The sequence below is a fragment of the Suricata suricatta genome, chromosome 16, assembly GCF_006229205.1.
Source record: "Suricata suricatta isolate VVHF042 chromosome 16, meerkat_22Aug2017_6uvM2_HiC, whole genome shotgun sequence".
In the NCBI taxonomy this organism is placed as follows: domain Eukaryota; kingdom Metazoa; phylum Chordata; class Mammalia; order Carnivora; family Herpestidae; genus Suricata; species Suricata suricatta.
The window spans coordinates 26525060-26541873 of NC_043715.1; the positions used below are offsets into that span (position 1 = coordinate 26525060).

At 53.8% G+C, this 16814-nt stretch overlaps 1 protein-coding gene and 1 long non-coding RNA gene across 6 annotated transcripts in view; both read right to left on the bottom strand.

Moving 5' to 3' along the window:
* Positions 1–6238: 6238 nt before the first annotated feature.
* Positions 6239–11232, bottom strand: LOC115280506. 4 transcript variants are annotated; one of them, XR_003903807.1, is made up of 3 exons: positions 10733–11232; positions 6492–7890; positions 6239–6396 (listed from the first exon to the last, which is right to left on the bottom strand). It is a non-coding gene; the product is annotated as an uncharacterized LOC115280506 (long non-coding RNA). The 4 variants fall into 4 exon arrangements; XR_003903806.1 differs by lacking the exon at positions 10733–11232 and adding an exon at positions 10179–10331; XR_003903805.1 differs by lacking the exon at positions 10733–11232 and adding an exon at positions 10173–10331.
* A 4052-nt stretch (positions 11233–15284) lies between these two features.
* The window catches only part of NUP93 (nucleoporin 93), a 102664-nt gene continuing 101134 nt past the window's right edge, over positions 15285–16814 (bottom strand). For both annotated transcript variants that reach the window (XM_029925300.1, XM_029925301.1), the window contains one exon: positions 15285–15542. In XM_029925300.1, coding sequence (XP_029781160.1) covers positions 15432–15542 — 111 coding nt within the window. In that variant the 3' untranslated portion in view covers positions 15285–15431. The remainder of the gene's footprint in view (positions 15543–16814) is intronic.

Consider the following 16814-nt stretch of genomic DNA (forward strand, 5'->3'; position numbering starts at 1 on the left):
GGTGTCTTGGGAGGGGGCCAGGGTCGGCGGGGACGTGCTGGGTGGCTTTATAGGCTAGGCCCACAGCAGGGAGGAGGCAGGGAGTTTGGCCCAAACCGCCTACGGCTGGTGAGCAGGGTCCCTGGACAGGGCGGGAGGTGGAGCACGTGCTCGCCGCTGTCCTGCCCGCCATCTGATCCCCAAGATAGCAGCCCCGCCTGGGACCCGGAGGGCTGGGCTGGACCAGAGCCAGACGCAGAGCAGGAAGGGGGCAAACATGCTCAGCCCCTGGGTCCCCAAGAGGCTCTTCTGAGTCTGAGAGCTGAGGATGTCTGCAGGACCCTAGGAAGCAGTACCCACAGGAGGGGACACTTAGGGACCCTAGGAGGGACCCTAGAGTCGGCCTGATAACCTGTGGCCCCACAGTATGTAGGTTCAAAAACCTCGCATTTTACATAGTGTTGAGTTGTATTTTTTAGTTATTTAGTACTTGCGAATGGATGAATGGTATGACATTTAAAACGATACACACGTGTGTATAGAAGGTTAGTCTCTCTTACTCAGATCTCTGTCCTTGTGCATGTCCTTCCAAAGACATCTCAGAGCGTAGAAACCATTATGTGCAAGCACCCCCAAACCGGAATTCAGCATGCGGCAGGTGAGGTCTGTAGCCACCTGCGGACTGAAGAGCCCCTGGGGCTGACTTGTGGCTGCAGGGCCCCTGGGTACCCACCGGCACATGCACCACAGAGCCTGAGGTATAGGACCCAAGGAGGCAGTGCCTCCCCCAGACCAGCCCAGACAGTCCCCCCACTCCCACGGTGACAGCAAGCAGAGCCCCCATTCCAGTGCTGGCCCAGACCAGGCTCCCGGTTTGCCAGCTGCCCTGAGGCCACACCTTGAATGCATGGGGGTGGGGGGAGGTGGTGGCTTGGGCTGCCCTCAGGTCACCAGAGGCACCTGAGCCATTGCAGGGGTGGGGGCTGAAATCAGAAGGGGGTAGGAGAGATGAGTTAGTGTGGTGGGCGCCCGATGTGCCACCGGAGGGAAGGGGTGCCTGCGCTCCCGGTACTGCTGAGTTAGGGGGAAAGGGACATGGAAACAGCCCAGCCCTGCTGTGTAGGGAAGGCGGCAATGGGAGAGATTCCCCGGTAGGAGGGGTGGGGGTGGGGACAGCAGAGGACGGGACAGACCCCTGACCAGAGCCTTGGAGGCTGAGTGGTTTCTCTGGAGGCAAGGAATGGACAGAGACCTCAAGACCACCGCCAGCTCCAGGATTCTGAGCTGGGCGAATGCTCTGGGGCCAGTCATCCTTGGGAGGGACAAAGAGGGACACATTTCTCTCCCTCCCTCCCAGAAAGGGGCAGGTAGAGGTGCTTAGACTGTGTTACAGAGTAAACTGCGTCCAGGAGTCACCCTCCCAGATGAGGGTACTTAAATGGGGGGGTCTGGGAGCCCCCCACAAAATTGCGGACAAGTTTTCACACCTCACTGCATTTTTCTGGGAAGGAAGACATACACTTTGCTGCTAGAAGCTAAGCCCACGGGGGCAGGGATCTGGGCCTATTTCGTTCACAGATAATCCCAAGCAACTAGAACAGCACGGAGTAAGTATGCAAGAAACGTTGAATGAATAATGAAAGGGACCCAGAAACAAAGAGGGAAAAGAACAGAAATCCTTGGCTGACAATCTTACCCTGAGTCAGGGGTGTGCGGGCAACTCCTGGGCCCTGTCCCAGCCAAGCCAGACATGGAGGTGAGCCGAGGACGACAGGCCCTCGATGACAAACCCAAAAGGTTATCACTGTGTATCTGTTTGCAAAGCTTATATATTCATTACATGTGTTGATTTTTTAAAAAGACTCTCCTCGGGGCTCCACTAATGACCGCCCCCCTCCCAGGCTTGCCTACCCCCTTCCCAGGATTTCTAGCCGCCCCGCAGAGAGGCTTCTGGACACGCATGTCCCCAACCTGTGCCCAGTGGGGCCGAAGCCTAAGAGGTGAGGTCTCCAGGTCAGTTTTCCACCTTCCCTGCAGCCCCCACCCTGTCTCGGCAGGGAGAGGCCGGCAGGTTACTCATTCCCTCCCATGGGGCCTCGGGGGCAGATCTTATCACCCTCTCACTTTTAAACTGAAAGTCACAGCTGCCTAACACCCCCTTGCACCCATCCTACACTCTCCACCCTGGAGCAGCTGTGGAAATTTCCCGATTCCCATCTCAGGAGAGGGAGGGGGAGGGGCAAGGAGGGGCCAGAACTGGTTTCCAGCAGCGCCGGGCCATGGGCAGAGGGGCCACAAAATTGCTAGGTGACCTTGGGCAAGTCACTTCCCCCTCCCTCCGTGAAACCTAGGCCTAGGGGAGCCCCAAGGCCCCTTCTAGACCCCCAAGCTGCTTCAGGAAGCCGCTCCTGCCCTGCTGCATCTCTCGGGCGTGAGGGGAGAGTTTAGAGGACCCCTTGAAGGGCTTATCAATAGAACACGCTGAAGGGGCTGTCAGAACACAGACCTCCAGGAAAGTGGCTCTTATACATGGACAGGAAGTCATCTGATTGGAGACACTTCCAGGTGGGGGACACAGTGCTGGGTGACACACAACACCCACCTTGCGGGACATCGGTTTCCACGTGGGCCCCCGAGTCCTGCAGGTCTGGGACCCTGGTCTCAACATCGGATGCACCCTGAACTAAGCCCTGTGATGTGAGTCTCAGGCTCACACCCCAGGCCTCAGTTTCCATGTGACTTTGAGCACTTGGAAACTGACTGAGGCGTGCCTCAGCTGCCTGGGCAGGAAAATGGGAAAGCCACCTGCACCGGGTCAGTCTTGGCTCCCCTGGCTGGCGTCAGCCCCCCCGCGGAGAGACTGAAGGCTCCTTACATCTCCCGGTTCTCATGGGGATGGAAAACAGAGGCGGTAAAGGAACTGAAAGACTCTGTGGAAGACTGTAGAAGCGAAAGCTCCAGACACAGGGCTGATAAGGTGAGGACAGGAGGGCCTGCTGCAGCCTCTGCCTCTCAGAGCCTTCTGTCTGCACGGCCACAGAGCCATTCAGCAATTATTGGGCTCCTCCTGTGTACCAGGCCCTGGAACTCACAGCCTAGCCTGGCAGACAAATGAGCAACTGGCTAAGAGAGGGGGCAGCTGCCCCCGAGAAGGAGGGGATTCTGGGGCCTGGGGTCAGTGCAAGGGAAGAGGTGGCCGGAGCCGGAGCACACAAAGCCACGGGGGTAAGGGAAGGAATGAAGAAAGTGGGGGAATATGAGGTGTTTATTCAGTCACACACATTTATTGAGTGTCTACTGCATACCAGGCCCTGTGGTAGGCAAAGGAAGCACCATGGACAAGACAGAGACCCTGCCCTCCGGGAGCTCACATTCTAGTGGGGAGACAGACAGTAAGAAGACCATCATCATAACACATTTCGTGGTAGGCACTACTAAGAAAACAAAGCTTTAAAAAAAGTTTTAGGAGGGACATTTTGGCCTGAGAATGAGAAATTTGAACTAGACTCCAACAGTGAGAAGGGGCCCCCCCATATGCGAGCAGGTATGAGTCCAGGGCTTCTAGAAGGAAGGGAGAGCATTGCAAAGGCCCCAGGATAGGAGCGTAGTTGGGGCTTCAAGACAGCAAGAAGGCTGGTGTGGTTGAGCAGGGGATTGAGGAGGCAGGTCTGAGACATGCAGGGGGGACACTGGGCCTCGTAAGCCCGGGTCGGAAGCTTTATATTCCATCACGTGACGGTCAGATTTCTATTTGCCAGAGATCCCTCTGGCTGTTGAATGGAGGATGGACCGAGGGAGGCAAGGTGTGGCGAGGACAGTCAGCGGTTACCGCAGGCACCCCGAGGTGGTGGCCAGGCCAGGCCAGTGGCTGTGGGTGGCAGGGGGGTGAGGACCGTTGGGACCTGTATTGTGAAGGCAGAGCTGAATGCCCAGTACACGAATATGCATAGGGCAGGGGTTCGAGAGAAGGGCCCGGGAAGGACCCTTGGGGGGGACAGAGTGGGGAAAGGGCAGCACTGTTTCTGAGCAGGGAGGCCTGGCAGTGCCAGCTAAGGGGCCTGGAGTATGGGATGCCATCTATTTCCAGTTAGCTGCTGGTGAGCAGGGCAGGGCAGAAGGAACCGGGCTGGGGAGGGCCAGGCAGGAACAGACAGCAGCCTGGCTTAGGAGCCCCCAGGTCACCCCTGACTGCACGTGGGCTCGGGCATCACGCCAGAACTCCTAACAAATGCTGACTCTGTGACCCCAGCCTGGAGATTCTAGGGGCCTGGGGTCGAGTTGGGGGTGAGAGGCTGGCATCAGTGTTCCTAGAAGGTTCCCCGGGGGGTCCCGAGGAGCATGCCGACTGAAATCCAGTAAGCCAAAGAGAACAATCTTTCACACACAGACTCCCCGCTCCCACCTCACCCTGTCCCCATGTCCGCCGCCGCCCGGTCCCACGAGGCTCGCCTGGAGAGGATGGGTATGATGCAACCCTGGTGTCGTGAAATAGCCGGGTAAGAGGATGCGCTGCTCGTCGGCCTGATTCACAACACCAGCTGCAGCAACGATACCAGAACTCTGCCGCCTTCCTCCTCCGGACGTGGTTCCGTGGCTTCGGGATGGCATGGAGCCCCATGCAAGCATCCTCCCGACCGACGGCTGCCCAGGGCCAGTGTGGTGCCAGGGCTGTGACTGATGGAGGCAGGGTCCCTGCCCGCGGGGGGCTCACAGACTGGATGGCAACAGGGCAGAGGGAAGCACACAACTCCAGAGGTACCAGGTGCTGGGAACCTGCAACCTCTCCAGGAACCGGGCCCAAGAAACTGAGATTACTCGTGAGCCTTACAGACCACGTAAGTGTGTCTGCTGCAGCCCCCGTCCCTCTCCCAGGCAGGGTTACAGCAGCTGGCCACGGAAGTGCCACAAAGCTGCGGCGGCTAAAGCAGAAAGGGAAACATGCTTGGTAAGATGCTTTCATTGTTAAAGGAAGGACTCCTGCTCGTTTCCCTCGTGGTCAGACTTGCCTCTTTTTTTCTTAACCTACAGAGCCCACATTCATTCTACAAGCAATTGTAGATATTAATAATCTATTAGACACAGTCTGATGAGTTTGGAGGATACACAGAAGGACAAGGCATGATCACTGTCTCCAAGAGGCGTATAGTTCATCAGAAGAGGCAAAGCCAACTGTAACCATAACCCGAGGTAAAACGGCATAAGTCCCTGGATAAAAATGCTACCTGGGTTCAGAGAAGGGATGGCTGAGGGATGTACAAAATAGCACAGACAGAACAAAGGTAAAAAGAAATAAGCAGTCATTTAAGGAGGGAGAGTGTCATATGTTAGCTTGGAGCTTCCTGACAGCCAAGGCAAAAAGCACAATTCTGATCACTAGTCACTATCTGATGAAAGAGTAAATGTTAGTTTTCCCCATCTTCCTTGTCTCATGAGGAAAAGGAATCTCCATCAACTCTCTACCCTTCCATCCAGGATTAGCTCCGAGGATCACCAGTGCAAGGTGGCCCAAGCTCAGTCTGGCCACGCCAACACAGACTGAAGCTATAATTTGGACCCAGAGTCAGTCCTGTAGTAACAGATATGACCACACGCCCTTCCATTTTGCTGGTTCTGACAATGTGCTCTGCCAGAGACCAAGAAACCCATAGTCTCTCCTGCCCCCAATCTCTTACTGCTGAAAGACAAGCCTTCTAACCCCTGATCTGTAGAGACTAGCCCTGCATTTATAAGTACACCTTTAGCTTTTCTAACTCGATGGTAACCCTTTTTGCCTTTCCAGAAAGCAATAGGAAACATGGGTATTCTGCTCGATTTTGAATTCCACATGTACTTCTAATCAGAACATTCTTTAATGGGCTCTTTAATGGAGCCCAGGAGCTCCCACAGTGGGGATCAAGGGGTCTAGAATCACGGAGCTGCCTTCAAAAGCTCGGGTCCTCCACCCGGTCCCCCAAACCCACACAGGGAGGGAGTGGGAAGAATGTGCGCCAAGACAGGCCTGGACCTGGCCGTGCACCACCTACCTGATGACCTCAGGCCTGTCCCTGTATGCCTTCGTTTTATCATCAAATGGATAATACCTCTCAGTCAATGGGGTTTTTTTTTTGATGAGCAAGAGAGGGAGTGAAAGAAGCATTTCAGAGGATATCAATAGCGCTCTGCCATGTAAATGATATGTATGTAATTTATCTCAACTCCTTAGCTACCAGGAAGGAAAGGGAGGAGAAACCAACCCATTCTTGACTGTTTAAGGCAGTACTTTGTGGTAAGAGCAGCTGCCCAAGTTTATTAAACAACAAAAACAGGTGCGGGGGGAGAGCAGTGACCGGAGGAGCTGCTCCGCGTTAGGAAGCAGCAGCCCAGAGAGGTGGTGTTGGTCTTTTGCATCCTCAGAGCTCAGGCTTTGTCTGGCAGGAGCTGCATGTAAAAAGGCAGGAGATGTTCAGAGGACCCTAAAGCTCAGAGTGAGACAGGCTTCTCCCCCAATGGTTGTCTCTTCCCCAGATACTTACAGTAAGCTGCTGGCCGCCTTAATATCCCAAGGCAGAGTCCTAAAGGATCTTCTGCCGGGGTCACCTAGCATGCCAGGGGTCAGGTTGCAAGATGGCACTTGCCACTCAGGCTGTGGGGAGGCTGTTGGATCCTAGGGGAATTCTCCTCCAGACTGGGTCACTATGGCAGAGTGGGGGCCCCTCAGGGCATGGAGCCCCCCAGCAGGAAGTTTGAGGGGCTGCATGTGGAGTGGAAGTTGAGTCCCTACCCCTAGGGAGTTCCACTGGGTGCACCACTGAGCACGTGCACCAGGGAGGCCGGGGCAAGCCCAGGTCAAGGCAGGTGGCTGCTGACCGTGAGTGCAGGAAGACTGGGGGCAGTTGGACACCACCAGGGACTCAGAGTTGTCAGATGGTCATTCACGTGTGGTTTCCTGCGAAATACGCACCACCCCCCACCCCACACGCCTGGTGAGGCTCTTCAATGGAGGCCTTTTCTACTGCTTAACCACCTGGCATCAAAGACCATGCTGGAAAACTGCCATTGACCTTGGGGGTACACAATGGGCAGGTTGACCCAGTGAACTTGGGTACGATGCACATGTTTCTGAACCAGTTAGAATTTTTATCTTCCTATTTAGTGCATCTCAGACATTCTAGGATTTATTGAAAACCTGTATTGAAAAATGGAGGGGGGGCAGGAGGTCTTCCACACTTAGACCTGGAGGCCTACTTCTTTACTCCCTGTATTCAGTCAGAACAAGGGTTCTTGACCCAGGGAAAATAATCCAGGGAGTATTTAAAAAAAATCTCAATTACTGCCCAGGCCCCTCCCCAGGCCCACTAAGGCAGAGGTTCAGGGGGTAGGGGCGTGGACAGCAGTAGTTTTAAGAGCCCTCGGGTGTAGCCAGGGCTAAGCCTGGCAGCGCCCGAGCTGTGACCCAGAGGAAAGGTGGGCTGACCAAGGCTGTGTGCAGCCCAAAGTCTGGCTCCTCTTCAATAAAGGTAATGCTGATTTAGTTTCTTCAAAACTATCTTCCATGTTGTGAAATGGTTCTAAAAGGTTTTTTTCCTGGATAGACATGTGGGTACATAGGCAGGCCACCAGCCCTTTGTGCTGAATTCATTGCCCATGGCCAGCAAGAAAGTAGCCTTTAAATTATTGATTTGTAAGACAAGTGTGCCTCCAAATCAGACGACCCCCCATCTCTCTGCTGTATGGCCCATTCCTCCCCTAGACACTCCCCCCACCCTGGTCCCACACACTCACCTCTTGGCCAGGATGGGCTGAACACAAGGCCTCCTGCCCCTGGCGGGTCTCCACCTGGTTCCAGGCCCCTCAACTCACCTGAGTCCTGCGTTGCTCCTGCTTCAAGGTCGTAGGAAAGAGGAACAGCTGCATGACACCACTGGGATGGGGCTAAGAGAGGAGCTGCTGTTCTCGGTGTCCGGGGGCAGCGCGCCAGCCACCCCCCCACCCCCGTCTGCGGGTCTGAATCCTGGTCACTTGCACATGGCTCCCACATCCCCCAGTCACAGGAGAGCCTGCCTTGGATCTTCTTGATCTGGCTTTTTCTTGCGGCATTTCTTAGGGCTTCCTGTTTTCTTACGGGGGGCCTGTGGGCACCAGCACACACGCCTGCTGCTCTCTTTTCCCCAACCACACCGTGAGCTGAGGACAGCAGGCATGGTGCCGCAGTCTCAGGAGCTGCCCCACAGCTCTTAGCCCTAGGGCCTCGGGTGGGCGCTGAGTGGTTGGGAGAGGTTGTGGGAAGAGGACCTTTGCCAGGATCCCACTCCAGTGACATACAAACTCCTCGAGGGCCGGGCCTGGGTTCATCACCACTGTGTACCCGTGGCACCGCGTAGTTGCTCCCACATTCTCCACTTAGCACCTACTGAATCCACAGGAATCACAAGTTGAACTTGACATGACAATGTCGCCTAAGAGCAAAGTTTTAGCCTACCAATCTGGACATAATTTTGTTTCTTGGAAAAAAAAAAAAGCCATCCCTGGTGGCGGGGTTGGGGGGTAAGCAATCTACCCTGCACCCATATGAAAAGCCTGCTGTGAAGGACAGAAGCCAAATGGTAAAGGACGTGCCTAGAGCCCTACAGACAGACCCATGTAAACAAAGCTGGGAGCGGGGTGGCCAACATTAACTTTTATTGGGGGCCCACACTGTGACGGGCAATAGGTAGGTGATTTCTATAAACTACCTAAACCTTCCTAACAGGCTGGTGGGATAGGAACTGGTGGCCCTGCCTTAAACCCGAGCAAACTGGCTCAGAGCAGTCAGATGACTTGTCCTCAGTTGTTCCATCACCTAAAGGTGAAGAAGGGGCTTTAGCCCGACTTTCAGGCTCGCTCCAAAGTGTGTGGCTGTCCCCGGTACATGCCTGCGCCAGAGGCCTGGGGGAGCTGCTGCGGCTCGTCCCATTGAGGTCTCTGTGCACTGAAAGGCTTCAGTGCTGGGGCTGTTTTCCCAGCCTTCCTCGCCCTGCCCTCTCCCCGTCCCCACTGCTGCTGAGCTCTTTCCTTGCAGGACTGAGTTGTCAGGGGAGTTCGGAAATCCTTCTTTGGCAGTTTGTGCTAATGACAGCCGCTGGCCACCAGAGGGCCACGTGGCAAACATCTGTATTTGAGGAACCCGAGTGCCCCTTATTGTTTGGTTTAATTTGCCTGAAAATACAAGCCAGCGTATCTGTCAGCCTGATCGGCGTGAAAGCTCACTCACAGACCCACAATGGATCCTCATCTGGGGTGACCAGTGGCCCTGTCATCTTCCCTTGCCGCCCAGCTGGCATCTTACAAGGTTTAAACAGAGGGCTCTGCTGTAAACCTCTACCTCTGAGACCTAGAAAACAGGGCCACACTCTGCCACAGGGGCCATCTGTCCATCTGCATCCAGCCCCCTCCAGTTTCCCTTGCAAGCACCGGCTCACTTGTGCCTGTTCGGGGAGGTGCTGCAGACTCCTGGGAGACACCATTAAACCCCACAATGGGGTGTGGAGCACTTGTACGAGGCCCCAATTCCCAGGTGATTCATCAGGGAATGGTGTCCCATAAGGCCCAGGGACCAGAACAAGCTGAGGGACCCCCATACAAAGGGAATGGGCTGAAACTGTCCTGTGAAGCCCCTTCTGGGACAGAACCCCTAAGCCACCACGCAGCTGGAGCAGAATCCCTTCAGAGCCTCTCCCCAGGACAAGGTCCCCGTGGCCAGAGAGATGGACACCTTCCACCTCCTCAGTCATTTGCATATTCCCAAGCCACACCCACACCCAGACCCTGAGAATGCCTCTCCTGGTCAGAAACACAGGCAGACGCTGTCCAAGAGAGCAGGAGACATCTGTCCTGTGACCAGGCCTAAGTCTCTTCTACCATCTGACCAAAACAGAAGGCACACCCGCCCCCCACCCAGTCCTGTCTCCCCTTCCCCAAGACCAATAACTGGCTCCCAACTCTCATCTAAAACACTTCCCATTGAGAGTCCGAAATACACGGTCACGGACTTTTAGCAGTTCCCAATTCCAGAACGCATGCCACATGCTGGGGGGATCAGCAGATGCTCTGATCATGACCCCACCACACCTCCAGCCAGACTCTGACCGTCCTCAGACCCCTGGCCAGGGGACTGAGCTCTGAGGCCAGTCGGGGAGAGCGAGACTTCGGAGCTGGGATGGGAGTCCTGTACTTACACAGACCTGTGGGGGCTTCGCAGACCCAGGGGCCGGGCAGGCCACAGCCTTCCTCGCAAGGAGTAGAGAAGGGGCCTGGCTCAGTCATCCCCAAAGGCTGGGAAGAGGCACTTCTGCTGCCTTGTGAGAAGCCCCGGGCTGTGCCTCAGCTAAGAACATTCCCAGGAAAGAAGGCCCAAGAGAGGTTTCGGCTCCACTGAAGGATGGAACAAAGGGAGCACATGGCATTTGGGAGAACATTCCAGAAATTTACTGGCTATAGACAGGGGCAGTGGTGAAAGAACCATCCTAAACAAAGTAAATGCAGAAGTTACTGTACAAGAAAGGAACATGCAGAACAACACATACACGGACTCCCCCGCCCCCGGCCAGTCTCCCCACAAACCCCACACAAGCAACGATGTCAGAAAAGCAAAGACAAAAGGCAATGACGGAATAAAGCAAAGAACTCTCCCCACTGTGAATCTAATAAAAGTTACTGACCAAGGGAGAAGAGGCCGTACTTTGCCTCCTTCTTTCCTTTATAAAATACACATTTGAAATTCCTGATGGAAATTTACCGAGTGGATGATGGCAGCTGGGGTCAGCCGGCGCCCACAATCTCCCACGCAGCCGGCCCGCCTGGCTCTTCAAAACTGAATTCCAGTCACTGCGCTCTCTCGAGTGACTTCATATCTCACTGTCATTTCCGCTGCCCACAGAGGCACAAACAGTGCGACAAATCAGGGTAATCCAATTTGGCTGGAGAGCTCCTGGAGCCTTGGCCCAACGCAGAAGCTCCAGGCAGCACAAGCCAGCAGAGGCAAGCAGCCCGATAGTGCAGCCAAAGAAAATTGGGACATACTTGTAGCCAAGGACGTACTCGTTTACCGGAAATTTAAACGTAACTGTATGTCCTGTATTTTTGTGTACTGAGTCAGGCTCAGATGAAGGGCCTCAGCTGTGGGCCATGCAGCCTTGGAGGCCACCTGAGAGCCAGTCTAGCCCGGCTAGGCCGAGGCCATCAAAGGGGCTACGGTATGTCTATTTCCCCTAGAAGTCCTCTCTGGGACCATGGGTTCCCCGCTTCCTGCTCGAACAGAAGCTACTGTCGGAGGCACTCTTTTATCCTTTGGGACTGTCGAAAATCCCAAGAGGAAAGGCAGCAAGGAGGAGAGGATGCCAGTGTGATGTTGGGTTTCAGCTGGCCCTCCCTATCCCCTTTCCTCTGACGATCTGGCCTTCCTTATTGACAGGAAATCACATTTCCACCTCCTTCCTCTCCACATGTCCCTGCATACCACACAGCTCTGTACTCTTCCGTCTTGGAAGGATCAGCTGTGTTTCAAGTGACCCCAAGAGACACGCCTCTTCACCTTCTTTCAGACTGAATGGCTCTAGTAGGAAACAGGGAGTCTAAATCCAGGCACATGGAACTGGGCAGAGGATGTGGGGAGGGGGCTGGCACAGGAAGCCAAAGCAAAGAATCTGTTCAAACATGTGCTGAGCAATCCATTGTGGGCTGTATACCCAGGAGGCACACAGAAGCTATTTCGACAATCAAGGTTAGGACAAACAGTTTTCCTCCTTTCCTGGGTTAGCGACTTCAAACCACCAATATTTCTACTTAGGTGATGGTGGCAAAAAGAGGCCTAGAAGAAAAAAAGCCCACTTTCTTAGACTTGTTGCACAACTCTGGGAGGGCGGCGTGAGCACCCCGGCTTAGCCCCAGCGACTGAGCACGGCCCAGCACGCGCAGGGGCTTTGTAACTGCTGAGCTGAACTTGGACTGGCAGGTTCCTGGGGCCTGTTCGGCCAGGCCTTGGACTCTAGCCAGCCACATCATTTACCTAACAAGGAGAGGAAAGGCACTAATAAATCATTTGCGTTTAATTTTTGAAACATTCTAGTTAGTGGCTTTAGGTTTTTTTCCACCAACCGTTGCAGTTAGAAACAAGGGCGGGAAGACAGATTTACTTTCCTCCTCTCCCTGCCCTGTGAGGGGTATTAGTTTACTACGAAACTGTCCGAAGATGGGCTGGATGCAGGAGACTTCTGAATTCAGCCTGGAAGAATGGAAAAATGGGGACCATTCAGGACCAGCCCCCCTGCAAACACCTCATTTTTCTTAAGGGCCACACAATTCCTGTTTTAATAAGTTGCTGATTTCTTCCTGACATTTCCAAAACACAGGTGCAAGAACCTAATTTTACGGATATAGAGCGAGCACTTTGAATGATACCATAAAATGCACATTTCCTCCCAATTTGCTAGATGCAGGGCCCAATCTCTGTGGCTGATTGATGCTAAGTGAGTCTAGTCAGTGTGGGGCTTGCCAGCACCTGGGCAGGTCTGGGGCAACCCAGCAGCCCAGGATTTTATTCAGGCGTCTGGCATGCTGGAGTCGCCCTCCTGAGCGGAGCGAGCTTGGCAGTGATGTGAGCTCCCTAAAGAGATGGACAAAACTGCTGATGCCTGACAGAAAAGGATCGCGGAGATCCAGTCTATGGTGATAGGATGCCGGCACATCCGCACCTAACTGCTAAATTTAGTGCTAAGGGTTTGGCCGGAAGAGGTTACTCAGAGCAGGCAGGGGTGATAATCCAGGGTGAATAGTCCTTTTTGTCTTTTTTTTTTGGAAACCAGCAAAAGCTGGTTACTGTGGGGGAAAAGTCCGTAATACTGTGTGTATGATGCATCTAGAAAACAGTGGCTGCTATGCTGCTGTTAGAAGTCTCTAGTTAAACCGTGAGTTCCAGAGGGGCAGGAGCAGCGCCACGTCCTGGCCCCAGTGTGAACGGGGACTGCCTGCTCTTCGAGGAGCCTGTCCAGCGCCCTAGCGATAAAACCAAAGGATCTGTTCTCAGAGGTCGCCAGACCTCTTTGAAGTTAGGCAGCCAGAGCTGCTTTACTTAAAAACAAACGAATAAATAGATAAATGAATAAAAGGAACAGAATCCTGGAAATCAAATCTCAAGGCCTCTGAAAAGGACCTAGTCAAGTCTGTATTTCCCGCCGAGTGTCTCTGAGTAGACAGTGAACCCCTCTATGACGAGCACTAACTGTCAGTCTCCAAGTGCCCTGGATTTTGTTAGAAAGACTGGAATCCCATCCCCAGAAGATGCAAGGTTCCCAGCCTTACTGTTTCTCTGCAGAAGTGGTAAAATCATGGACCACCATCGAGGGAAAGGATTTAGTTCCCTGAATGGGTGACCTGAGGATGGCTTTCACCTGATGACCTGTCACAGGATGATCTCTGGGCACAAGCTGTAGCCATGGGTGCACGGGTTCTATGCCTTGCAGACTCCGGCTCCAATCTGTCACATCTCTACACGGAGTGGGCCATGCGTCACCACAGAACCAGCCGACAGGACAGGCCCTGGGATTTGCTCCGGGAGCCTGATCCTTCTGCTATGAACCAAGTAATCTTATTTCTCCTACCGATGACTGTTTCTGGACAAGTCCTCAGTGCCAACCGGGGACTGCTTTCCTCCCACACGGCTCCCCCCTCCATCAGGGAGGCTCAAGGGTAGAATCCCCCTCCCCCCATACAGGGCTCATGGGCAGTTCTATTTGGAGCTGGCAGGGCAGCACAATGCAAGGAATGGCAAGTTCGCAGCTAATTCCCGTGGCGGAAGGACAAACACCCAGTAAACTGGGGAGCAAACACGCATCTACCGCAGCCTTCTCACATCTGGGGCACTGCCTCATGTCTGCAAGGGAGATCCAGCACCTACAAGCAGAACACGAAGTCATACTTTCTGCAAAGCCACGGAGTACTCTTTTTGTAAAAAGCACTGTGTGACTTGTTTTAAAAAAATACAAATCAGCGCCTACCAACAGGGTCCAACTTGCTAAATCAAGTCCCCTGCAGGGCTCATCTTCTGAGACTTCCCTTGTGAAGGTCCACTGGAGGCCAGTGCTCCAGGGTGAACAGGCAGGATGGGGGGCATCAGGGGAAGGCAGCCGCAGCCCCTGCCAGCCCTTGGGCCACATCCTCGATGCGTCATGGAATCCAACTGACGAACAGCAGATGGGCCCATTATCATTTTGGGAAGAATTAGTGTTTTCCCAGAAGGAGACCGTGAACAAATACTTTAACCAGCACAGGCGAGCAGGGGTAACCAGGCCGTGTGATGAGAGAGAGCCACTTCTCTCTGGGACAGGAAGCACCTGCGGGGACTCTGGGACCCGCTAACCTCCCTCCGGGAGACCCAGCCCCAGGAGCGGTCTGTAACAGCAGCGGGGCTGACTGTGGCCCGGCTTCCTGCGCCCGCCTGGCCCTCGCAGGGGGACACCACCGTCCTCGCGTCCTCTCCGGTTTCCTGCAGGGCTTCGGGACTGGTGGCGGGAGAAACAGTCAACGACGGGGGACAACCTCTGCTCAGGGACCGCACAGCCTCAATGCTGCTGCTCAATGGTGTCTGCGTTCTGTGCGTCAGCACTCAGAACGCGGTCCTGCGCTTGCCCGGCCAGTGGGGAAGAGGGAAAGGTGGGTGGTCCAAGTAGAGGCAATGACCACCAGAGAAGGCAAAAGAGAGCCTAGCCGTCCTGAGGAAGAGGGGCGTGCACAGGCCCAGGCGGGCGCCTCGAGGGGCAGCTTCAGAGGGAGAGGCACTGAGGTCTGCCCCTCCTCAAGCTCCAGGCGAGAAACCTATGAGGCTCCCTTTGAATGTTCTAGGGCTCTTTTCATTTCCAGTGGGATTTCAACAGAACAACAAACTAATTAATCTTGGAGTCAGAGCAGATGATCTGGGGGGTGGTCTGGGATCACCCGGACCCCAGGGCACACCCGAGAGAAGAGGGGCCACCCTAGTGCACACGCAGATCCTAACTCGCCCACGGCTGAGGGTGGCTTTTACAGATGAAAATGTAAACCATGGACCATGACCCTGCCATACGGAATACTGTACCTAAATAAAAGCAACTCCCAAAGGCTTCATTTCCTTGCTCATTCTGGGTGAAGTTTTAATCATTTAAGGTCAACTTTAACCAAATCACAGATGCCTATATAAGCCCCTCATTCTGTGTCCCAAGCACTAGTGACATTTCCTCCCACACAAATAAAAATTTAAACAAAATTTCAAAGGAAAAAAAAAAGAAAAAAAAAGAATGTGAAAAGAAATACAAATCAAAGAAATTTATTGGGTGCTGACAAAAATACATAATACAAAAAACAAAACAAAACACAACAGAAACAAAACCAGAAGCCCCACCCGGTGGGCCCAGGCCCTGAGGTACTGACAGCGTGCAGCCCCGGAGCCCCTCAGAGCATCGCACTTAATTCATGAGGACCTCCATCTGCACCAGCCTTGCGTTGGTGTCCCCGGACGTCCGGTAGGGGATCATCCCAGCGAAGGTAATCAGGGCTCGGGCTTGGCTTCGGAGTTGCTGAGAGAAACGGGAAAAAGAGAAGAAAATCAATGAGCGTTTGAGTCCGGGTACAAGACTGGGAACCGTGCTCTTCTGTATTCTAACCCCTGGTGTCAGGGGGCCTATCTCCGGTGGGAGGATGAGAGTCTCACCCTCAACCGTCACGTTACCCGTAGGTGCAGACTTAGCACAGCTCGTCCACTGGGGCCCCAGTTCTGAAGCCCTTCACTAAGCAAGACAGGGTTTCCGGGCGGGCTGCCTCGCCTGACGCCTGGGACCAGCTCCTGCCACAGCCCCGTGCCTCAGGCGGCCTGCTCTCCTTCTCCGAGCCTCTTGTTCCCGCTTGGCTGGTTTCTGCCCACCTGCCTCTGTGGGACGGGTTCCCCACCCCACGGAAGTGGGTCCAGTCCATTCTGGCTCTCTTCTCTCCTGCTTCTTCCCTTTTCCTTCATTCCACACCTGCCATCTCTTCCTTCCTAAGTGCTGGGCCCTCCATTCCTAGGTAATAATATTTCTGAGTTTCCTAGATTGTTTCGGAAGGGAAAAAGACTTTAATTCAGGTGATTCCAGTAACAGTAAAAAAAGGACAACCGTCACCCTGATTTCCAGGTGATAAATTACTAAATACGGAATAAAGAAACTTAGAAGAACAGCTTCAGGTTCTTCTATGTTGAGATGTGCTGGATGCTTACAGCAGCAAGAAAGTAAACTGGATCTGGAGTAGAGAGGGAGAGTCTACAAACCTCTTTTAGACCAGAAACAAAACTTTTAAGGATTACTCAGGGGTCCCTTACTAGGCTTCCTAAGGACCATTCAAGAAGAAAACTGAAAGCCACGTGCTTTTTCCCTGATAGATGAAAATAAACTGACAAGTACATCTCCTAATGAATGTCCAAACCAAAAGAAATTTTATGAGAGTACCCATTAGATTTTCTTTCCGAGGCCCGGGCTCACGCCTGACTCTAAGCTACTGTACGTGGGCCTCAGCAGTGCTTGGGCCGAGGATTCCTCCCCTTAATGGGCAGCTCTGCACCTGACACCATGAAGCCACTTCTCAGTCAGGCAGGGAGCTTTTACACAGAAGTCTCTTTGTGACCCTGCTCATCCCTATGTTCCCTAGAAAATGACCTTCCGATTTTAAAATGTGTACGAAGTCCAGTTTGTCTGAAATTAGTATGGCTACCCCAGCTTTCTTTTGGCTTCCAGTTGCCTGACAGATATTTCTCCATCCCTTTACTTTCAACCTGTAGGTGTCTTCCGGTCGGAAATGCGTCTCCTGTAGACAGCAAA